This window comes from Solanum dulcamara, chromosome 8 (assembly GCF_947179165.1).
Source record: "Solanum dulcamara chromosome 8, daSolDulc1.2, whole genome shotgun sequence".
Taxonomy (NCBI): domain Eukaryota; kingdom Viridiplantae; phylum Streptophyta; class Magnoliopsida; order Solanales; family Solanaceae; genus Solanum; species Solanum dulcamara.
The window spans coordinates 75355164-75380731 of record NC_077244.1 but is presented as its reverse complement, the minus strand read 5'-3'; the positions used below and the strand labels follow the sequence as shown (position 1 = coordinate 75380731).

The following is a 25568-nucleotide window of genomic DNA, read 5'->3' as shown; positions in this document are numbered from 1 at the left end:
CTTAGCGTTTAAACAAACTTTTGAAAAGTGTTACTACGCGTAATTTTACAAAAACATCAACAACAACAAAAAAAACTTTTGTGGAAAAACTGTTTTTTTAACTATTGAAAAACAGTTTTTGTTTCTCTCTATCAATACTTGTTTTCTCTCAAAAACTTGATCAAACATGTCATCATTTAAAAATAAGCACTTTTGATCTAAAAAATTTGGCCAAACAATATTCAATTCATCGAAAAGCCAAAACTTATTAAAAATGAAGATTGAACAATCGGTTCTCATCCAAATCAGTCTATTTCAAAATTTTCTAATGAGTTGTCCAGAAAAAAAAAATAGAAGCAGAATTCATATATGTGCCAAAGAAGTGGACTAGTCATTCAAAATATAACATGCACATTTCTGATTTATGGGGTCATTTCCAAACTGTCATTGAAATGTAGGGTTGGAATTTTCATTATTGTCCTCCCATTTTCTTTCACTTCATCCTCTCTAAACATGACCCACTTAAAAAGATATTTTTTAAAAAGAGAAATTATTATTTTTGGAAAAAAAAAAAGTTATGGGAAGTAATACTTTCATTGGAACAGGGCATACCCTACATGATCCAATATTTAATGGAAAGGCAGGCTGGATGATTCCTATTGCCATGTGACAACCTTACAAAATGGGATTTTGGAAAGGGGCAGATATCTACAATTACCATTTCTCACATCACATGTTAGGCTGAATTTTTTATAATAATAATTTATAACGGCGATGTGCAGATCAACTTATGCATACCTCAACATATTTGGATTAGCTTGCGTATACTTTGAGGACTTGGTGAGGTACCTGCTGCCTTCCACCAATACAGTAGTATTCAAGTCAAATTGAATGCGCTTCAACTAATTTCACTGATATGTATTATTTTTCACCAACACAGATATTAAGAAATTCTATCCATCAAAATTAGATAATGAAAAAAAAACTAATATTTCTACACTGCTAAATTAAACCTGAGATGTCATTATTCTCAATTCACTACATTAATTAGGTTAAGTAGAGCCACACTTTTCACTCCCCCTATCCTACTTCAAATTTGAAAATGCAATTGCCAGATTTTTATGAAATTAATTCCCACTTCTCTACAAGCATATTGCATGTTTGAAAGTCTTTTACATGTATACAAACATTACAGACTCCACATTTGTGAAAAAAATCAAATAACTTGAGCAAGAATATTTAGAAGTTAAATTACTTTTTTTCAAATATTTAAGTTCAAAATTTACAAAATACTGGCGATCAAACTAGTATTCCTAATATCGAGTACATAAAAGCTATAAGTTATGTACAAATATCAATTTCAGTTGCAACATTATCATTTCGTAATAAATAATATAATACACCCTTTTCATAAAAGTCATGTACGATTTAGATTACATGTTATAGCTATTACCCAGCTATAAGTTTCCAACTCTTCTACTGGCTAACAAAAACAGCACAAAAATTAAAATGCCTGTGCTGAATCAACCTCAAATTAAGTAGCCATATACAGAAGCCATAACGATGTAATAAACAACGTTTAATTAACTTATAATGGAATTTAATCACCATGCGAATTAAAGCTCTACTAACAGGTCACAATCCTAATATTTTCATCTCACGCCACTGTGTTTATTCTTTCTAACAAGCATTTGTAACAGTGGTAGGACTTCATGTATACATAGATCTCTGATTGTTTAGAGATCCATTCTTCAAATAATTCAAAAGAGCAGTATGGTGAATTCTTCCTCTTTGCTTACTACAGTTGAACCCAAAGCAAAAGCCCGAGATAATCGGATGCCAGTGTTGAATAGACACTGCGCAGTGATCCCGGTATTGTAACTGCAAAAGAATTTGAAAGGAGAACATTACTTATTACTACTGATTTTCCTTCTTATGACAGCGGATTTAACTCAAAGCATGCATGGTAACGAATGAAAGTTTTTACATTGTCAAAGGAAGTACAGAGACAACTACAGTATCACATTCCCCATAAAACTGAAAAAAGCAAACCACAAGCAGCACGATGATTAGCACCTTAGCTTAGTAGTTAGAGCAGACAGTAATATCAGCTCCTAAGTAGATGGATTAATGACTTCAAACTGCTTGCTTCACATTTAAAAAAGTTACAGAGCCGCCAAATAAAAATTGACTGTTACGCTCACTGGGGCTCTTTGATATGTCTGGTATTCAGCAATCTTGTACGGAGTTTTACCATAGTTAATCATTCAATGAAAGGAATAAACCAACCAGAACTCTCACAAAGAAAGTAAATTCAACAAATATATATCAATTTTTTTAAAAATAAATAGAAAGAATGTCGACTAAATTTAAATTCCTATATGATAACATGAAAGAAGGATAACTATTTTTGTTTTCGTTTTAGGTAACCACCTAAAGGAGTGACCAAGGCTCTTTGATTGCTACTATATATTGTAGATTTCATGTTAAGAAGACAAGTTTAATTCAGTCTCTCAATGAGCTAGGACTCAGCTATGTAACATGATATTTTCAATATTTAAACCATAGAATATCTTACCCATCTGATATGGGTGCATATAGGCAAGCAAAGTGAAGAGTTCATTTAACGTGACTTAAAGCAACCAACAAATGAAGAATTAGTGGTTTCCTAACCTAAGAATCCAAAAACACACAAGTTTCAACTTAACTACCCAACCCACATTTTAAAAGATATTGCACACTCTAACCCAGCTCCCCTACTCCCTCACCTCCCGCCTGCCACACCTAGGGATAACTCTACCTTAAGGAAAGATTCTCCTTTGAAGTACAAATATCTCTTGGCTATCGTTTACCTTTTTGAATCATATCAAATGTTAATTTTTCATCTTTATGAAATTTTGTTTGCTTATTTTGTCCCCAAATTGCATGCACCATACTATTTTTTTTGTCTGATAAGTAATTTATTGTACAACACTATTACTTATTGAACCTAACTATATCTCAAGCCAAATTGTTGATTTGTTGTATACACACCATGTTGGGATAAACGTTGCCAGACCACTTGGTACTGCCTCGCAGTCGTTTTCTTATCACAAGACTTCAGTCTAAATTCCAATCCCCTTAACCCTATGATTTATGAACTGAATAAAAAATAGGGTTAATAGCACTTTTGGTCCCTCGGTAATTAATAAATTCTAATTTTAGTGCTTGTGATATTTGACAAAGCAATTTTTTTTAATAACCGGGCTGTCTGGGTCAGCTTTCGCTTACCTTAACTAATTTAATGGGATACCTGCCACCTCCCGCCAGCAACAGTTATCAGGTAACTTTGTTCACTAAGGCTAGGACGGATGGGAAGAATCACCTAGTGTTTTTGTCTCTTTGAACCTGAGACCTCATGTTTTCAACCCACTTCATTGATCACTAGGACACACCCTTGGGTGCATATTAGACAAAGCACATTAAACCTTCAATTAACAGAAATGTGCACTTTTGATCCTTTTGATTGTGAATATTCACAATTTATGGAATTATTAATCGTTTCACCATTAAATCGTCCATGTGTTGCGTTAGGTTTGTAATGTTATTCCATATTTGAAGGTAATATAGTCCTAAAAATAGTTTAAATATAACAAAGTTCCTACTTAAAAGAGACCAAAAGAACACAATTTAATTAATTGAAGGTTAAATGTGTTAAGTCATATATCACAAGGACCAAAATAAGAATTTATCAATAACCGAGGAATCAAAAATGTATTATCCCTAAAAATTAAATGCAATATCATCATAACACTAAGTAAAATTGTAAAAACCCCTAAAGTTTCATATTGCATTTGTTTGATGCACACCTTTAAAGGATGAAAAAGTGCATACCAAAAAGTTCCAAAGCACCTCCCGCTAATGATGAACCAGCTTATCACCAGGTCTGCCAAGCGATAACCTAATAAACCCACCTGAGCACAAAAAAGACATGATTTGGTGTATATGAAATACCTTCCACAGGCATTCCTGCCATGAGAAAGATAAAGAGTAATCAGTCACAGTGCCTCACCTAAGTGGAGGGAACTTTCTCCTCTCTTCCCATGTATTTGGGCAATTGCCTTCCCAGCTTTACAACAAATAAAACTTAGATGGTTATCCTGCAAGCATCTAACAACAAAAGGAAACAAAAAAATACTAAGTTTAGACCTTTAAAGTTCAAACAATTTCATGTAGGTCCCCAGAAACAAATGACCAGGTATTTGCCATTAGCCATTACTCCCTTGGAAATCTCTTGAAGTTGCATCAATTTCAATCAATATTACTCAGCTAGGACTCAATACCAAACTAGTTATTGTCGACAATATGAATCCTCTATGTCTGTTCCGCTCTATCCGGGCCCATTTCATCCACTAGTAAATGATTTGTATATAAAAATATATTTTTTACAGATCAAAGAAGATTTTACATTTTATACGATGATTACTTTATAATATCTTTTACAGCTTTATGTTCCATGATATTTTATATTTATTACAAATATCAAAATCCTTGGTCCCTAACACAAAATAAGTAGTACACTTCAAAATGCAATAGAATACACCAACATGCATTTAACACACTTGCGTCAATTATTAAACATCATTATTTAAGAAAGGTGTATCATAGTTCTTCCTTTTAGGTTTCTAAAAGCCGCAGCAAAAGATGCTTTTTCCGTCTTGCCCTTCTATGACCGCAATCATGAAATCTCATCCTATAGAAAGTAAAACTGAAGCATGCTCGATCAAATGCTTACCTGATGGCAGAGAACTGTCCGAGAATTGCTGCTCAAGATGCTTAATAAAATTCAGTCAGCACCAACTAGATTAGACCTTATCCACTGGACTATGTGAAAAGCTCCTCATGAATGATATCCTTGGATACAAGCTGCAATGTTGTGCCTTTGGTTATCCAGGCAGTGAGTTCAGGCTGCTGTTCAAAAGGCATGAGAGGATGGAGGTTTCCATTTTCCAGCTGTACACCATAAATAAAAGGTAGTCTAAGTGACAGAAAACTCTCTGGGGGTAAAATTACTCGACATCCAAGACAAAATTGCAACTTCTTTTTACGGTCTGGCACAGATGGAGGGAGACATGACTCCTACAAAGTCAAAATAGAAAAAATATCAGCAATTGAGAGAATAATTTGAAAGCTTATTTCCAAAGATGCACCAACAAGGAAACAACACAAATATGCTAGAAGATATGACAAAGTACAAGTAGTCAAGCATCCCAATGAATGGGGATCCGGTGGGAGAACTCCCTCCAACAATGGCAACTACATTGAGAAAGGAGGAGCTAAAAACCTTTTCTGCCTTCATGTAGTTTATATTGTGGTGAGTGCTGAAGATATAATAAAGTAATTAAAGTGCACTTTCTCTAACAGCTTAAGTTTTTAGATGAGGTGTCACACAATTCAACATAGTTCAAAGTAAGCAGAGGGCTTGGGCTCAAATTTCACTGCCACCAATTATCGGCAAAAGAAAAGGGATAATACACCACATGGCCATTCGGCAAAAGTAATTACCAAAAAAATGGACGTTCGTTGTCTAGGCATGTATAGTCAGTGTATATTTCATGTATAGTCAATCTATATTCAGTTTTTGAGTGTATCATAATGCATATTCAGTGTATAGTTCATGTATAAGTAATCTATATTGTATAGTCAATGTATATTTTCTATGACTTTGGGCAAGCTATATTGTATAGTCACTGTATATTTTCTATGATTTTGGCTATTTTTTATGTAAATAAAACATGGCTATATTTGTTGTAAACTAATTAGTTTATTGTATATATTTGAAATTATCCCAAAAGAAAATCTACGTGCCTGGCCCATGAAAAGAATCAAGCCTGCACATGAGGAGTGTTTTGAAGATATAATTATGTAATAAAGTGTGTTATCTCTAATAGTTTAAATTATAGATGAGATGGTCAACAAAAATTCAACAATAAGATCCAGATCCTAACATTGTTGGCAAGCACCTCAACCACCTGTCCATCGGTGAAATATTCAGGAAGTTCACTTCACTCTTTGGCAGCTAGATACGTCAGTAAAAGAAGAACGCAAGGATGTTACTGCTTACTACACTAGAAAATTCATTTTTTCTGGGAAAATCTGTTTTTCTTGCTCTCTTCAGTGTAAAACATTTTTTTAATCTGCAAGAATAAAGCCAGTGCAACGCAACATGCTTTCTGAGAGAGTAGCAGTTATAGTAATAGCTTTAAGGGAATATGTTTTGAGATTGATAAAGCAAAATGTGTTCTCAAGTTTGAGCTCCAAAACTCAACTTCAGGACATGCTTGAACTTACACAAAGAAAAACAGTGCCTCCTGGAGTTCAACTTTAAAAAAAACAAACAGATTTCTGACACTCATATTAGTTGTGGATACGTACTTTGTACATATGTATCGCATTAATTAATAATAAATGTATCTAAAAGAATAAATTGTTGTGTGTGCGTTATATTATTAACTACAAAACTTCTTAAAGAAATAACGTAAATTTTTTAAGAAAAAAGTGTACTTATCTAGGAATATGATAACTCACCGTCACACTAACAATTAATGAGCAAAATCAAATATAGTGAACAAAATTTCGATAGTTTTACCACAACATCAGTATCACAATGTCAATATTTACTTCAGAATCTATTTCCACACAAGGAATTATTATACTGCCAAAATATGTCTAATAGTGTTTGCACCTAAATTGGTATGACGAAGTTAATATTTATTAGAACTCTATTTCTACGTTAGAGTTTTTCAATTAATTAAAAGATCTATTAAAACAACAACAACAACAACAACATACCCAGTCTAATCCATAAGTAGTGTCTGGGAAGGGTAAAGTGTGCGCACACCTTACCCTACCTTTGTGGGGTAGAGAAGTTGATTCCAATAGACTCTTGGCACAACAATGCATTACCAAAATAGGCTAGAAAGCAAAATAACGGTGGCAAAGTGGCAAGATAAACACAACCAATGAACAACAAGTAACAATAGAAACCGAAGTGAAAAATACTACACAAGTACTATATATACATATTAGAGAACATTTTCTATGTAAATACATCAAAAGGCGCACCCAATGCCTTCAAAACCATTTAGAAAAAAAAGGAGACAAATTACTATCGTGAATTATGATACATAAATTCTGATACATAGATTGTGAGTTTCTAACACCAATCTTCGAAGTGTTCCTCTAGAGAAACTTGTACAAACCATTACAAATTCTTACTATATAATACCATCGTGACCTTTTTTTATTTACTAAAACAGGGCACCTTATTTTTAGGGTAATTTTGCCATTTTGGGTGCTCTTACCCAATATCCATTCTTATTCCCCTTTTATCCCACATAAATAATACATACGTTAAAGATGGTACCAAATAATTTATGACTATTGCACAGTTTTTTTATGAAGGACCAAAGGTTATACGAGTAATGCAAAATTCCGAGATCATAAATGATCCCAAAGCAGCGTCATAGAACTAGGTGAACAAAGATAAGTTAATTCAATGCAGAAAATGGTAAATGAAAACCAAAAGTTCCAGTAAGTAACTCATACCTCAAACTGTATGACTGGGTTTGCTGCTAAAATGATAGGGAAGTGAGGTGTAACCTGCAAGACAAAGAGCATACTCATTACACTGGCAAAGAAAGTATATTTAATTTTTCGGGATTCACAAAGATTATGAATTACCAATCAAAAGAAAACAAAGATTATAGATTAAATAAAGGCAAATGTGGATGGTCATAAATATACAACTTGAATATCACGTATATAAGTACCCAACGGGACAGAAACATACAGCAAATTTGCAGTTCAATTTTGAGAAGTGTCCCCATCAAAATAATTTCTTTAACAATTTAACTTTCAGAAATATGGAAGGAAGCCTTACGAGTTGAGAAATATGCAGAAGAGGTACCAATTTCTAATATATGTTATTTGCAAGTAACCCACTTCTCCAGTTACCCACAATTTCAATGTACTAGCTAACATGGCACATTTCACTGTATTTCACTAGAAATAGGTCCTTTAAACAGAAAATATTAAACAGTATCCTACTATAAGTTGAATAGAGAAGACCAAAAGATCTCTAATATCCTATCTTTCCTTTAAATTTCCTCATACGCAGCCTTGGCCATGAATAAACTGCTGATATGTCCACGAAGTTGGTGAAAATGAGCAAATGAATTTACAAAAACAGGTTTAAGTGCAGATATCTTAAAACACATGTTATACATTATGAGTTGTCTCTTAACCCACTCATAATTGGTTTATGCACTGAACAACATAAAACCATATCACCTAAGCCTATTCATAACATTAGTAGAAACAACGAATCAGATAAGCACTTAAAAATGACATCACATAAACAAAATAGTTCTTTAGGAGGTCATAAAGATTCAGGGAAGTTGAGGAAAATAGCCAAATATCAGAAGTAAGACTCCAACCAGAAAGATCCTCTGGAGCTGTGAAATGGTTCCTGCAAATCTCACATCTGTTTGGTCATTCTTACTCTTCAATTCCATGCAATGGGGGCAGTTCATGTATATGGGCAAACTTCTATCTAACAAGGAGGTAGTATAGCCAGAGTCATTCAGATTTAGAGATTGAAGACCAGTTTCAAGATCTTTTCCTGGTACAGCATGTACTGGATGCCTGGAAAACTGAGCTGGCCCTTCTAAGTTTGAAATTCCGTCATCTGACCCCTCATTTGACTTTTCCAGATTCCTGAGCTTCCTAGAGGAAGTAGAAATCATCCCATTTGCCAGCCGGCGACCTTTGCCATGGCCACCATTCTTACCCCCTCGGAAGGGACCTACCCCCTTATGATCTATATTTTCCGAAGATGAAGGGGCGACAGATTCTATGGGCAATGCATAAGGAGAACCAAGTCTATTGAGATGGTCTGCAGTTAATATAAAACGGTGCCCACGGGGGCACTCATGCTCAAATCCAATGTAAACTGTTGCATGTTTAAAAGAGGTAACTGGTCTGGTCTTCTCAATTCTATTCATCTTCATTGAATCCAAATGTGTGCCTATCTGAAAAATTTGATTACCTTTAGTAACATCATTAGAAACAATAGTACTATGATTCTTAACTTCATGAATAGCAGGAATTAGAGCAACTTTTTCCGATACTTGTTCATCACTAATCCCATTAACCTTCTCTCTACCTCCTTCTCTTGCACTTTTTGGCTTAATACTCTTTTCTGAATTTGACATAATTTGTCTATTTGATTGTAGCGGAGGAAATCCTGAATTTGCAGAAGTTGAACCAGCTACCACCTCAGAAAAAGCTTTTCTCATATTAAAGTTGGAAACTCCTTTACCTAAATTATTTACTTTATCATCTGGTTTGATATTTCCTGCAGAAGACTTCTTTTGCATTTGATATCCATTTTGCACACTCAAATCACCAGCCTTCTCTATGCCTGAATTTGTGTTAGGCTCATCCCTGGCATTGCTACTAAACCTATTTATATTTGCTTGCTCTGAATTGCTTGATAGTAAATCATTCTCATATTTAGGCTTCTCAAGGAGGATAGTCCACCTTAGAAGAAACTTTTGGGTAGAACCGAAGCCACTCTGCATCAAACCTTTAGACGGTTGGTAGTATCTTGCATTCCCAACTCGGATTAAACTCCAAGCTGGGGAATGAATGGGCCCACTTGTATCACTTCCTTGGGGTAACTGAATTGTTGGAAGAAGCTTGTCACAATCCATGGAACGGTTAAAAGTAACATTTGCTGTTTCAAAATCAAAAGGATCTGGCCGCAGGAGTCTTGAACGACCACATGCACATGCATGGAGGAAGACGTACCCACTGGAATGTATCTTAATCTCATCACTTGAACATAAACCACCAGTTTCTACATCATGCCTTTGGTGCATGCATGGTTTTCCTGTGAGGCTAACAGCATCACATAGTTGCCTGCCAGAAGTCCAGATGGATGTGCATTCCTCTTCCAGTTTCTTCAAGTATAACTGCACAGCAGGTCCCTTGACCATTGAATTGAAAGCATGCAGAGCCCTCTCCAAATGGGCCTTATGCTGAGAAGTTGGGTAGCACGGAGGCAACTCATTTAAATATGTCTCCTTAGCTATTGGAAGGGCCTTTTGGCACCATAAAGTAGAAAACCTAGTATTTATCCCTCTACCACTCGCCAAAAAAGACATTGCAATTTCAAGTGGATCTGAAACTTTTGAAGCATTTCCTTCAAGAGATGGTGAAACAGAATTTCTTTGCCTCCTCTTACTAATTTCAGTCTCGTCTGCAATGGCATATTTTGCTGACAGGATAGCTTGCAGAATAAGCTGACTAGAAGATAACCATTTCTCCAAATGTGGAAGTTCAGGAGAAGTAAATGTCTTTCCAGAAGCAGCAGAAGCAGCTGCTGCAGCTGCAGCAACAGCAACCATGCCAACACCAGAAGCTGGACCACTGTTAGTATTCGAAAACACACCCCCTCTTCCTCTTAATATATCAGTCTGCCTGCAGATGAACTCATTGATAGAAAGTAAGTCTTCTCTATTTGCACTCTGGCTATGACTTTCAAATAGCAGAGAATCTGAGGTCGCTTTTCCATTCAGAACATCTTCCACAAGGCCAGTGGCAAATTCAAGGGATTCACCTCTCTTATTAGAGGTTATATCTAAAAGTGCAACAGCCTTTGATGCATCCAGGGAAAACAGCATTGCCGAATTTGACACACCCCCACTTCTTGAACCTGTATGACCAGTTTCAGAACCTGACAGTGTCCGGCATTTCTTAAAGGAGAATCGAATCTGTGCCTCCAGAGAAGACTGCAATTTCTTCCTAAACCCACCTTCAGATTTACTCATAGGGCGTGGAAGCACAACCACAGAACCAGAACCTTTTGGAGCCAAGCTTGGCCGAGCCGAGGCACCAACATTTGATGATTGATTCGCTGAGGAAATATCAGCTGGCTCCTCAACACTAGAACTAGGATAATCATCAGCAAAATCGTCAAGAAAAACAAAAAGTGTAACTGGAGTACACTGCCCGGGTAATAAAGAGGATGAACCTAAACCTGACATCAGAGTAATTGCTGAATTATTTCGGTTGAAAATGCCACGGCTTTTCACAGGCGAAGGATTGTTAGATGATCTTCCTGATGCAGCTCTACGTGATGGAGATGCAAAAGGTGAGCCAGACAAAGAGGATGACAGAGATTGTGACTTAACAAATGGAGTCATTGCTTGTTTAGCTGCTTGCAAGATGCGAAGTTTCTTCAGTATCTGGGTGTCAAAGCGTGGCCCTTCTTGGATAAATACTACAACATGACAAACCTGCATAGCTAGGCATGGTTGAGTAACATTCTACAATTAACAAGGGGAAGTATGAAATATGAAATGGAAAGCCCCAAAAGAAAATTCTATATGGTACACTCCACCTCCCAAACCCATACCCAGGAGCCCAATGGTGTCCCTCCCAATTTGCTCCCTGACTAAAATCCTCAGCCTTATGGTTGGAGGGGAGGGTCCGTACTGGTCAAATAAGAATATGATTAGCACTATAATAATAATTGGGAAAGACCTTTAGGCACACGTAAGAAGAACAACTGGACACATTAGTAAAGAAGATGTCAACTCAAATTGACCACTAAGCAACAAATTTTACAGGCTCATTTTGATGCATGGAAACGATACAAAACTATTCTACACACAGTTCTTCTATACAATTGCAAATCCAAAACCATGCCCAGTTACAAGAATCAACCTTTCCCGAGTAAAATAAGTGAGAGTCAGATAACTCATTTGGGTTAACACTATAGACAGCTGCCACTCAAACAACTACATCAATCCGACTCATCCACTTCTCAGTTAGCTTTATTGATCAAGTCTCTGTAGAGAAAATAAATTGTGTTTAAGCGATTCATGCAATGACAAATAGCCTCAGTCTTGTGCTTGTTTTTACCACTTTTTATTTCCCAAATGAATGAAAACAAGTCCAAGTAGAGTGGAATAGACATTGATAATTCATTCAACCGACATCAACTATTTGAGGTTGAGGACAGACGACACCTTACCATCTTGTCTCATTAGTCTTTAATGTACAACCAATAAATAAATCTAAGATAATGAGGAACAAAGAAGCCATTTTGGCCACACAGATTTGTCAGAAATTCCAAGATAAAGTGAAGAAGAAGAAGAAAACTTACAGAGAACATAAAGAGCATAGCTTGGAGATCCCCATATTCGTAGTCTTCCAACAGTGAATCAAATCCCATCTTAGACTCCAAATTGTCTTCCATCAGAGGGCATCGAGTTGAAGTAAATTGCAAAAACAAAATCCCCTTTTCCTCGTCGTGATAGTAGCTTATATTCCTACACTCAAACCAACTCTTCATGTCGGCGGTTACAGCAAAATCCGTCTTTTCATCCGGTTTATCAACAAACATTGGCTTATCTAAACCCCCGGAGCCAAACACATTAGAATCGATAATCCGGTTCATTAGGTAAGCGACGTCATCGTGGCGTTTTCCGATGAAACCAACCACAACGACGCCGCTTTGAGGGTTTAATGGAGAGAGGGAGGTGGGTGGTGCTTCCGATGAGGTTGATGGAGGAAGGTGGGGAGAAGGGGCCGGAACTTGGGCATGGCTAGGGGGTACGGGGGGAGTTTGAGAGTGAGAAGGTGGAATTGGAGGTCGAATTAGGACTCGCATGGACTGAGGGTTTGGTTTTGAGGAGTCCATTGAAACCGACAGCAGACAGAATCACCTGTGTATAACAATATCTTCCATCAGAACCCAAATTCGGCAACCAATAAGTCCTCTGGACGATGAATAAGAAACAGTGCTATGTGGAAATCGACGGCGATGGTCGGAGGTCGGTTGTCGGCGGTAAAAGTATCGGTTGATAATTTGCCGTCAAATCCGTTGAAACGGAAGACAGAAAGTACGGAAAGCTAGTCAGAGGTAAAAATTATGGACTGGGCTAAGGTTAAGGCTCATAATGGGCTAAGCAATTCAATAGTCCAAAAATGAAAGCCCATTCCCAAAAAAGTTGAGATTTTTTGAGGCCCGATAAGAATGTGTGGGAAATACGTGATTGGTGATCCAATTATGCTTTTGCACTGTTTGGTAAAGAAACTTTGATTAAAACTGAACTCATGCCCAATACAACAAAATAATTTCAAACAAATACCCCTTTACAATTAATATCCCCAAACTAATTATAATTAATATCCTCTTACAAATATTGAATGATACCATAATAGTGTGTGTGTATATATATATATTGTGATGGGTATCATAAAGGTCCCGCTCCTAAGTCATTCGAAGGTACATGAATGATACTACCATAGTACATTCATATATTATCATGATATTAAAATGGTATAATTGAGGAAAAATCACTATTTCACAAAGTCAATCCTCAATTTTAAATGTGAAACTTCTAAATCCTCAATGATATCATAATAGTATATGACATACTATCATGGAATCATTGAGAAACAACCGGAACATTCAAAGAAAATGCATAAATACTGAATGATACAATCATAATATATATATACTGTGATGATATCATAAAGATGAATCGGACCTAGGCTATGAAGGAGGCATGCAGGGTAATTACATTGGATCGATAGGACATAAAGTAAGTTAAACAAGGATGGCGATGGGAGGATAATTAGTTTGCTTTGTATGTTCAATAAGTTTACTTTTCCCTACAGTTAAAACTGCAAAATTAAACTAACTTACCTTAGATTTTGAAGTGGACAAGGTGATGACTAAGTAGCATTTCATTCAAGTCTTTACATAAATTAGTATTTTATGTTTCTTACAACTTTTACACTACTTCAGAACATTTTTTAAAAAAAGTTTTAAGTTCTAAAGATTTTTATTAGTACTAGAGTAAAATCTCTATAAATGCACATACTTGGGATCGGGAAAAAATATTTTTTTATTGAGATTATTAGTTTATCGATAAATACATAAAATATTTATTTATCGATAAATAAATATTTATAATTTTAGAGAGTATTTTGCAGTATGTTCCATAAAAAAGAAAAAAATAATTGAATTAAGAAATTCAAAAGTTTAAATCTAAGAAACTAAAAAGTGTAGTCTTTGCATATTTATTATTTAAATCTAGAAAAGCTAAACGAGTTTAGTAAAGTTTAATATTTCTAATTGTATTCATGTATATAGAATACGAAGAGATTTTATGTTAACTATATAAGGAAAAAGCTAGATGTTTAAAAATCATAATCCAAGTATAATGTTTTCTCATCATTTGAAAGACGTACAAAAATCAACTTTAACCAATAGCTATTGGTCTAGTATTATTGACTGATTAAATATATATAAATTCTTGATGTATTCTAGTAATTATTACTTTATATTTTTTCTGGGCCTTTAATACTTTATTTTTAATTATTATCTAATGCATTTAGCGAGAATATTACTTTAATATAACTGGCTCAAATTAGAACCGAAGAAAAATATTCATTTAGCGAGATTATTACTTTATCGAATATTATTTTATCGAAGCTTTACTGTATTATTTTTGTAAATTTTACCTAAACCCCATAGTGAAAAAGCTCAATTACAATGTATCCCTCATTTTTCTTAAATTACCCGATTTCCCTTTTTTAAAAAATTTCTGATACATTACTCACCTTTCTGAAACATCAGTTTTTGGGTGTAAAATAATTAATGCTAGTGAGTTATTTATGGATAGTAACGTAATTTAATTTATGATTGGTTGTTTCAATCAATTAGAGTGCTAAATAAGGTAAAGAATCTTTTTAAGAACAAAACAGTTATAAAGATCAAGGAAAATTCTAAAAACAGAGCATCAGTGCGGAAAAAAAATTCAATCCAAATTTTAATTTTCATCAAGTGATTCAAGATGAATATCGCGACACTACTGATTACATGTTCTTTACAAGATTAATCATTCAAAATTTCCCAAAACATCTTAAAACAAGAGGGGCAGAAAAAAATGCATTTTTTTCTAAAAATAATTTGCGAGTCGTGCAAGGATCACAGATGGTATAATTTAAAATGCCTAACAATGTCAATGCTCTATGAGAAGTTATGGTATCAATATCATCAGACCATTTTTGTGACTGTAGGTAATGTCTTCAGAAGTGACGGGGAAGATCGTCGCACAGTGTGATTGAGCAAAATCATGAATGTTAAAATAGTCAATGCTCCAGCCTGATGAGCAATTCCTGGAGAAACTGGAACATCTTTTTACAGTTTTAAAGGTTGTATTTGATACATATTTCAATTAATCAGAATAGTATTTGAATATCAATAATTGATATATGGATGGTTGATAATTATTTTCATCGTAAGTTACTTGGTAGTGATGTAAATTCAAGTTCGACAAATGAGGATAGCTGATACATAATCATTCGACATATTCGACATATAAAGGGTTGATACATTGAAGATTGTTTTATTTTTTTCAACTGAATTGTGGCTGATATATAACATGTATTGATATAGGTTGTATATGTATCAGAATCATTAAATATAGATACATGGGATGCTACTACATAGACAATATGTATCAGAATAATTAAATATTGATACATGATAATCCGATATATATAATCAAGATGTATCAGAAGAACTAAATATTGATACATAAGATTCTGATATATAAACAATATGAATTGGAATAATTAAAGCTTGATTTATGAGATGCTGATACATAAACATGATGTATCAGAATTATTACATTTTGATACATGAGAATTTAATACATAAACAAGATGTATCAGACACACTAAAGATTGATACGCGAGGTGTTGATACATAGACAAGATGTATCAAAAATATTAAATATTGATACATGATAATCTGATATATAATCAAGATGAATCAGATTCATTAAAGCTGATAAATGAGATTCTCATACATGAGAATCACCAAATTTTGATACATGAGATGTTGTTACATATACAATATCAGAAGCATTCAAGTTTGATAAATTAGAATCTAATACATTAACAGTATGTATCAGAAACAGTCAAGTTTGATAAATTAGAATATGATGCATTAACAGTATGTATCAAAAACAGTCAAGTTTTATACATTAGAATATGATACATTAACAGTATGTATCAGAAGCAGTCAAGTTTTATACATTAGAATATGATACATTAATAGTATGTATCAGAATCAAGAAACAGTCAAGTTTGATACATGATAATATGATATATAAACTTTCATCTTATATTAGAGTTTCATACATGAGAAAAACTTAAAAGTCTGATAATTGTACATTCTTCTAATACAATTTTTTTTTAAAAAAAAACTACTCGACGTCTATCGGTTCTCCTTGACTAGGAGATATGAAATCTCTCTTACATTTTTTAGGATCATCGTTATCGCTAACATAACCATCATTGGCCTTCCGACAACCATAATTCCACAATAGTGTGGCATATTTTGAACGGAAGAATTCAACATGTAGTCTAGTATTTGAAATAGAAATTTCATCACTAAGATATTCAGCAAAAATAGCCATGAAAACACCACAATCCCTGCAAAAAAATAAATATACAACTGTAAAAAAATTAAAATTGACACAGTAATGATTTAAATATGCATATTTGTTAATACTCACAAGCTATCGCTTCCTTATTACGCAATTCCTTCAACGTATTCAACTGCAAATGGGTGATGTGCTTCAAGAATGTTACCGGTTGATTTATCCTTGTAAGAATCAAGCGATGACCAATCAGTATGTTCAGTCTTCTCAAAAAAACCACTATCGTGAAGGTATGTTGAAGTCATCAATAAAATTAATCGTATATGCAGTGCCGAATCTCAGGAAGTGTGAGGGGATCTTCTTGATGACGTACTTTATTCCCTGCATTGACATGACAAAGTGATTAAATACAACTTGAATCTGATACAAAAAAATGATATATCAGAAGCATTAAAGCTTGATACATAAGAATCTGATACATAAACTATATGTATCAAAAGCAGCAAAGCTTGATACATTAGAATCCGATACAAAAATATAATGTATCAGAAGCATTAAAGCTTGATACGTAAGAATCTGATACATAAACTAGATGTATCAGAAGCAGTAAATCTTCAGAAAAACGATATTTAAAAAAATAATATAAAGAAGATGTATCAGACACATTAAATTTTGATACATTAGAATTTGATACAAAAAACACGATGTATCAGAAGCATTAAACCTTGATACATAAGATTCTGATACATAAACTAAATGTATGAGAAGTAGTATATATTTTGAAAAAATGACATTTAAAAAAAATAATATAAACAAGATGTATCAGAATTAGTAAATCTTGATACATGATAATTTGGTACAAAAATACTATGTATAAGAAGCATTAAAGCTTGATACATAAACTATGTGTATCAGAAGGAGTAAATCTTCCGAAAAACAACATTTAAAAAAAACACATCTTAAATGAACTCATGCCTTTGGGAGACTAGGGCGTGTTGTAACCCCTTCAATCTTCTTATCGGCTTTTTTGGGTGCATGTTGAACTTGAGATTTTGACTTCGATTTCTCACGTATCTTATCCATCACTAAAGGCTCGTTACGATGTTTGGATCTAACCTCGTCCGGTAAAACAAGAATTTATTGATTTTTATTCAACTGAGTGAGACCAACAGTAGAAGATGGAGCGGATTCCATTTGTATCAGAGAACAATATGAATAAAAAAACACCAAAAATTACAGAAGAAAACAGAGGAAATCGAAGGAGGTGAGAATGAAGTGAGATACCAATTAAGGAAACCTTGAATATACCTTACTTAGAAGCTTGAAATTGAGTAATAGATGGACTGAAATTGAAAAAAAAATCTGCCGACGACGAGGCTGAAGATTAGGCGTGGATTTAGGAAAACTGATATAAGGTAAAAGTGATGTATCAGTGAAAGATTGAGAGAGTAAAAAAAAGAGGGATTTTTGATATTTTTTCAACGGGTAGGGAGTATTAGTAAATATGATAATATAATGTGTGTAAATGAGTAATTTTCCCATTATTTTTAGAGTTTATGCAGTTCTAATACATACAAAGAAATGAATTGGAGAAACTGAACAAAGAAGTTGTCCTACAGGCCCAATAAAGAAGGAAAAAGAAACTTTACTAAACAGTCTGCAGTTGCACTAAAGGCCCAAAATAAAAACTAAAGACCCGAAGAAACTTAGTAAAGCAGTTGCACCAAAGGCCCCAAAAAAGAAAAAAGAAAAAACTCAACTACACCCAGCCTGAAATCCTTGACTGACATGGAAAATTCCAGCCAAAAGATAAAAATGAAGTAAAACTAACCAAAAAAAAAAATTAAAAAAATTAATCGGGTAGTCTGGGGCTGATGGATGCGGGCATGGGTACGAGGCATTCAGGTCGAGTTAAAAATTTGCAAAATTAAACATAACCCGCCCGCTTGTCATCTCTAGACCAAGGATAATGACATGGTATACGTTGGCTGCCTGGTCTATTCATTATTTTTTTTTCCATTAATTGATTGGTTTTGTTTCTCAATTTTATTACACTGACTACCTATTAAAAAAAAGGGGATACGAATATTTATTTAACTTTAGTTAGACAAATATTTGTGGAGATGACTATTTCCTCATGTGTTGGATATAAATTATGAATATTGGCTTACTTTGTGGGGTATAAATAGTTTTTATTCAGTGGTTGAAAAGAGATGATCGGAATCTCAAGATTATTTAGGTTTCTCTTTAATTTGTAGAGCTTCCATATTAAGCAAGCTAGGTGCCTTTATATTTGAAAGCAGATTTATCATTAAGGGTGTATTTAGGTTGGTCAAATATTTTGAAAAACTATTTTTCTCTAAGTTCTTTAATGAAAATAGGGAAAATAAGTTGTATTAGTGATATTAGTTAATTAATGATGCATAGGAGCATATGGAACTTAATTAATCATTCATGAGTTCAAGTTATATATCATCAGTATAAAGATTTTTTTACTTAAAATGTTATATTTGTAATTTTAAAAGTAAGACTGATTACCCAATATAACGCGTACAAGTGATGTCATACTATAAAAAATACTTACACTGGTGATGATGGTGTATACAAGTATATATAAGTATATAAATTAAACTCATAACACAAAATGGAATTGGTGAACTATATACTTATTCAGCTGGACCAAGCCACTAATCTGTCATCATTATTTGTGGATTAATTATTAATTCTATGTTAAGTTGTTAACCATATTGACAATCTGTAGTCAAAAGTTAATAGATTTAGAGCCCGTTTGGATGGGCTTTAAGTTGGTCAAACCAACTTATAAGTCCCTTTTTAGCTTTTGGACGTGTTTGCCTAATTCTAACTTTAAGCCATAAAGTTCTTAAAATCAGTCAAAAATGAAAAGTTAGGATTTCTAACTTTTTTTTTCTAAGTGCTTAAAGCCATTTTGTTTGACCATGAAAATTACTTTTATATCCCTTATATTTTAACTAAATTCCCAAACTACCTTTTTTATTCTTTTAACCCTAAAGTTCAAACACTTATTTTCAACATAAGCACTTTTATCCAAACACTCAACTGCTTATTTATAAAAATAACTTTCAGCACTTCAAAATTCTAAAAGCACTTCATATATAAAAATTATTTTTTTTTAAGCCTATCCAAACGGGCTCTTAGGTTATTTGGTTTATGTGGACTTTGTTGTGGTAATATATCATCATAACAATCATATTTTAGAACCCAGGGAATTATAAACAGGAAGAAAAAAAAGAGAAACAAAACAACTAACGACCAGTTTATGCATTATTTAAATAAAAATTCGTACTATCCTGCTATTTGAAATGAGTTTAAGTTTTAGACATTGATAGAGTATAAACTTTTTATATCATCAAATTTAGATGGCGGATTCAGAATTTTCATTAAGGGGTTCACACGAACTAGTCGAAGGAAATTCAACATCTACTATATATATATATATATATATATATATAAAATAATTTTGATCATATATAAATAATATAATATTCCACCGAAGGGGGTTCAAGCTGGCCCCACCCCTGATCAAATTATGTTAATCTATAATAACAAGTATTCTTCATAACAAATATGATATGATACAATAAAATTTAAAAAATTAATATGATACGATAAAATTTTTAAAAATTATGCTAGTAGAATATATAACTTAAATTCTCATGAAACAAGTCTCACATATGTACTGGAATATATATATATATAAGAAAGAGTGTGGAGGTTGTCACTTTGTATTCTTGATTGCAACTTGTAACAGAAAACCAACATGTCGTTTTGAGTAGTTCAAAAGTTTTGCAACTCCAAAAGGGGAAAAACAAATAAAATAAAGAAAATGACAAGAAAAGTGACTAGTCCTTCATATAGTAAATTAGAAGTATTCTCGAAGACAATGATTATTATGCCTTTATTAACTTTTGAAGAAATGAAAGGTTGCTACCTTATAGGCATTCATATAAATCAAAGTATGCTTTGCTATCCCTAATTCCCTATTAATCTAGCAAGTTGCCTTCACTATTGTGCTAGCTCCAAATGAATACTAGTCTATGTTCAAACTTCAAATTGGTGCCAAATTAAAGAACATTGACTCTTTGCAAATAAAACACAAATATATATATATATATATATATATATACTCATCAAATGACATTAATCGTAAGTTGTACTAGACGGGAGATTTAATTTTATAGTACTTCGTTGCAAACTTATTTTTAGTTTCATGTCTTTTTTTTAAGAGAACTGAAACAGTTATTTTCTTCTATTCAAATTTGTAAGTGGTCATAAGAGATCATTTCTTCTGATAAGACAGTCATTTTTTAGATGGATATATAATTTTTAAAGTTAGGGAGAGTTACCTCCTTCCCACTCCACTGCCCACAGAATTAAACAAATGTTAGAGAAATAGTATTACGTGCTTGACATAACCAACCTAGTTAGCTACTACATTAATTTGTTACGCCAAGAATCCGCCGTTAGCAAATTTTGCTGACTTTCGGCTGCCCATTTTCAGAACTCTCTTTGCCTTTTTGTTCCTCTTTCTTTACTCTTTCTCTTCTCTCTTTTGCAAGACACTTGTCCTTTGGTGAATTATGGGAAGTCAGAAATACGAGAATATTACTCGATAGAGCAAATCTATGATATGTATTTATCTAGCTAAAATAGTAAGATTTTAAATTTTTTTACCATGCATAGAAAAAGTTTTAGTTTTATTAGTTTTATTTTGTATTTGTTCGCTTCGCGAGTTGTATTAATTTGTAAAGTATCAGTGTATCAATTCACCTTGTATCTGTTAATTCTTATATAGAATAAATCGATACAAAGCTAACATATACAATATAAACAAAGAGAATCATACGGAACGAATTATTACATTGTATCATGAGTTATTTTCAAGTAAATTATATATTTTTACATTTTGATAATTACCCAAATTATCAAAATAATTGATAATTAAGACTCAAAGTATCGTTATCTTTTACATTTGCTCAAAAAAGATTTCCATAATGATCAAATAAAACGACACCAAAAAGAATTGAGTTGATCAAATACACACAGAAAGACAGAGCTTTTTCCCCAATTATGTCAACAAACCCATGGCCCCTAACGGATTAAAGTGAGAAACTCCAGAAAGTGATATAAACTTTATAATATTATGATAGTCGTTTCAAGTGTATATATATATATATAAATAAGAAGTAAAAGGATAATTGCATTTTTGATTCTTCATAAATTGTTTTGGCAACTCTTGATATTTAATTTTGAAGTAATTACGGAGTAGTTTTGGTTTTAATCCTTAAGATATTCAATTAAGCACATTGAACTTTCCATAGTTGAAGTGATGCACTTTCATCCTTATGCTTGCAAATTTTACCAAATTTACCAATTGTTAGACTATTTAATTGGCTGTGTATAACGTTAAGTACGTATATATTATTTACTAAATAGTTGAGGATAATATAATTTCAAAAATAATCTAATTTGTATAGCATATGTTCTACATATAAAGAAATTAAAAACACATATTTTATTAATTGAAGGAAAAATGTATTATATTAGCCAAATATGATCACAAAAATTAAAATCAAAATTTATTCATGATATTTCAAGGACTAGAAGTTCAATTTTCCCATTAAAAAGAAAAAAAGAAAAAGTGATCAAATTTGGTTTACACCTTTGGAGAGCTGACTTCCAGTTTGTGTTATTCAAAGTAATAAATATTTAAATAACAAGGGTAGAAATGGCATGGGAATATATAAAATAGAAAACACAGCTATCATTGATAGAATCATATTATTGGATATATATCAATATGTTTGGAGGAAATGATCTGCTAAGCACATTCTTTCATTTGGATTTTGACTTTTGACATTTTCTTAGGGATCTTTCCTCACACTTTTTTTTAAAAAAAACAACAACATAAGCCTTAAAAATATTTATTTTAGTTGTATTCTAAAGTAATTAGTTTTCAACTTTAAATAAGAAAATTAAATATATGAAAATTATTCACTTTTTTTTCAATCAGTATTCAATTTGCAGAATTTAAAATCTATGGTCAAACGCCTATTTATAATAGTATCTTCCACCTTAGTAATGAGAGTTCAAGTCATAATCTTGTAATCACTTCTACATTTCCCCTTCCTTCCTCATATGTCATTTTTTATTTAAAAATGAAGAGTAAAATTAAAATACTACTTTAGCATGATTAAAACCACCTCAACAACATGAAAATTCATTCTAACACATTAATTGCTTCTTACTTCCGTCTCACCAATATATTTTCAACCTATTTTAGGTAAGTTGTTCCTACTTTGTGAAGTCGGCTATCAATTTTTTTCATAGTAACATTTTAATACAAATTAGAATGTTTAAATTTGAAATAATCTTTCCATTCACTCTCAAATATACAATTATATTTATACTTGTCTAGATTTTTCTAAAAATGATTATCACATATTATGCTACAAACTTTGAAATATGTACAACGTAAAAACTTAATCTATATTATGAGACAACAACTAATGAAATCAATAATAACGAATAGAAAGAATACACAATTTTACATGGAAAATCCTCAAGAGGAAGAAAATCCATGGTCAATTACCAACTTCTATTATTTCTTAACGAAAGTTAATATAACTACACCAAATAAGCCACATTGTTTATATAGGCTGCAAAAAAACTTTTAATCCTAATTTTTTTATAATATATGGATAATGTAATCAATAGACCGACCAAACAAAGGAAATTTCTTAGTAGTTTAGTTGGCGAGAATTCGATTCCTGATGGATCTAATAATCACATCTTCATTTCACCTGGACATCGGAGACACTGGCCACTCTCCGATGTCCGTATAGTTAATTAATATAAATTCAGAAAGAATATTAGACCAAACAAAAACTAAATTAAGCATTCTACCAAACAGGTATCGAGGATTATTAATTGTAGTAAGCAAACTGTGAACATGTCAGCCAATAAGAGTGAGTGAGCACTCATTTAATTCATACTCACGAGCTTAAAATTTGTGTCCATATATGAATATATAAGAAAGAAAGGTACCTGTATGGTCTATAGTTCTCTCATATTCGTACACTATATACTACTACTTCAATCCCACTTGACATGGTCACCACTCCACTAGTGTCCCTACAACTCCTTATTCTTGCTTTACATATATCTGTATTTCTAAATGTTAGACAACAAAAGTGATAGAGACATGGACATGTGGAGCTCTAAAGGTTTCAATAGTCACGACTCCATCAACATCTTTCCCATTAATTTTCCTTTTACTTTAATTTTATTCAAGAAAAGGCACAATTAGCTACTAATTATTTTCTATCTATCCATATATCCCCAAAAAATAAATTTGAGTATAACGTACTTGAAAATTTTAAAATACTAAGAATGTCTCAAGTATCAAATACCTTGAGCTTAGGGTCTGTCAGATGAGATTATGTACACATCATCCTTCTTATAATTATGAAATTACACTTAATATATTATTGTTATTGTCCCAAGTATCAAATACCGAACAAGAAATTTAATTTAAAAAAGAAAGAACAATTGTTCAAAATGAGTACAGCTTGAATTTGTCATGCTTGAGTGGCCAAATAGTGGAGGACCACAATTTATGTTTTTGAGTGTAAGGGGGAGAGTGGGTAAAGCAAGCAAGCGAGAGAGCAGATGGCGAAGATTCACTATTCTTAATTAATTTAAATTGTACATATTATATACTTATTCTTACGTTATAAAGAATTTTAAACTATCAATATAACTCATTTTACTAACGATAACATACGTTACCTGTTATTGTAAATCAGCTTAATTAATTAAAACCTCGTGATGTAAAAAAAAATGAAGTGTTTGCTTGAAAGGCAATGGAATTTAGGTAGTTTGGCTTACTAGTTTATTAGTTGCATCTCTTCATCTACTACTACTACTTTCCTTTGAGTCTAAGAAGACTTATATGGAATAAGTGAGACGGAGTGTGCTTTTGACGTGCAATCCTCATTTGCTTTGATACTCGAATCTACTTCCTGACTTTCGCTGGCAAATTAGTTAGTTAGCCATAATAAATTGATTAACAAAACCAAATAAGAAATATTTTCTCCGTTTCAATTTCCACGAGACATGCTGAAAATCAAATAAAAGGGTATTACTGGTACATATGACATAACTTTAATTTAAAATTATAATATTTGATTTTTTTTTTACTTTCTTAAATTATGTGTCGAGTCAAAATAAGACAAATAAATTGAAACGAAAGATGTAGTACAATATTAAAAAGGAGAGTAATGTGGAAACTAAACTTCAAGTTATCACCAACTTTCCTTCATGATCTGTCTGTATTTTTACTTTTCTTTCCTCTTACTTCTCTTTATTTTGCTTTTTTCTTTTCAGTTATGACACCCTTTTTAATTCTCAACCAATTCATTCATTCACCTTATTAGTACGTAGTAAGTATTAATAACACTTGAAATTATGTCCAAACTCCAAATTATATACATTTCACCTCCATAAATATAATTTGGTAAAACCTTTGTCTCCATACAAGGCATTTGGAGCACCACTCACCTTTAGTAAATTACATTCAATTAATGCTATTGTGATATTTATAATCATAATTATACCTAACTTTGACACCATAAAAAAGTGGATATATAGAGAAAGTTAGGAAATATAACACTTTAATTGCTTGCCGTATGAGAGATATCAGGTTCGAGACTATGTATTAAATCACCTTAAATCCTGATCTAGTTGATCCCTGGATGAAAAAAAAAATAGCTTATCACGCTAAGATAGACCAAATGCAGTGCAAAGGAGGATAATTTTGCATTAGCCCATTTGGAGGAACCGCAAGGATACTACCATCTTAGTTAAAACACTTTTTTTCTTGGTAGGACATTAGGCAAAATTGGTTGGCCAATAGACTTGAAATTCATTCATTAATTTCATCCACTAGTTTAACACTTGGGTGGTATTTTGACTCTCCAAAACAATTTTCGTATCATTCACTACACACACAATATATATATATATATAACTAACTAA

At 32.7% G+C, this 25568-nt stretch overlaps 1 protein-coding gene across 2 annotated transcripts; it reads right to left on the bottom strand.

Annotated features, from left to right (window-relative positions):
* Positions 1 to 1357: 1357 nt before the first annotated feature.
* On the bottom strand, positions 1358 to 12962 carry LOC129898947 (uncharacterized). 2 transcript variants are annotated; one of them, XM_055973661.1, is made up of 7 exons: positions 12194 to 12962; positions 8457 to 11321; positions 7567 to 7620; positions 4754 to 5097; positions 4031 to 4128; positions 3828 to 3932; positions 1358 to 1860 (listed from the first exon to the last, which is right to left on the bottom strand). In XM_055973661.1, exons 1-4 carry the CDS (start codon positions 12728 to 12730, stop codon positions 4843 to 4845), a joined length of 3711 nt encoding a protein of 1236 aa, XP_055829636.1. In that variant the 5' UTR covers positions 12731 to 12962; the 3' UTR covers positions 1358 to 1860; positions 3828 to 3932; positions 4031 to 4128; positions 4754 to 4842. The 2 variants fall into 2 exon arrangements, with proteins under 2 accessions (XP_055829636.1, XP_055829635.1); XM_055973660.1 differs by having other exon boundaries at positions 3853 to 3932.
* Between the last annotated feature and the right edge of the window lie 12606 nt (positions 12963 to 25568).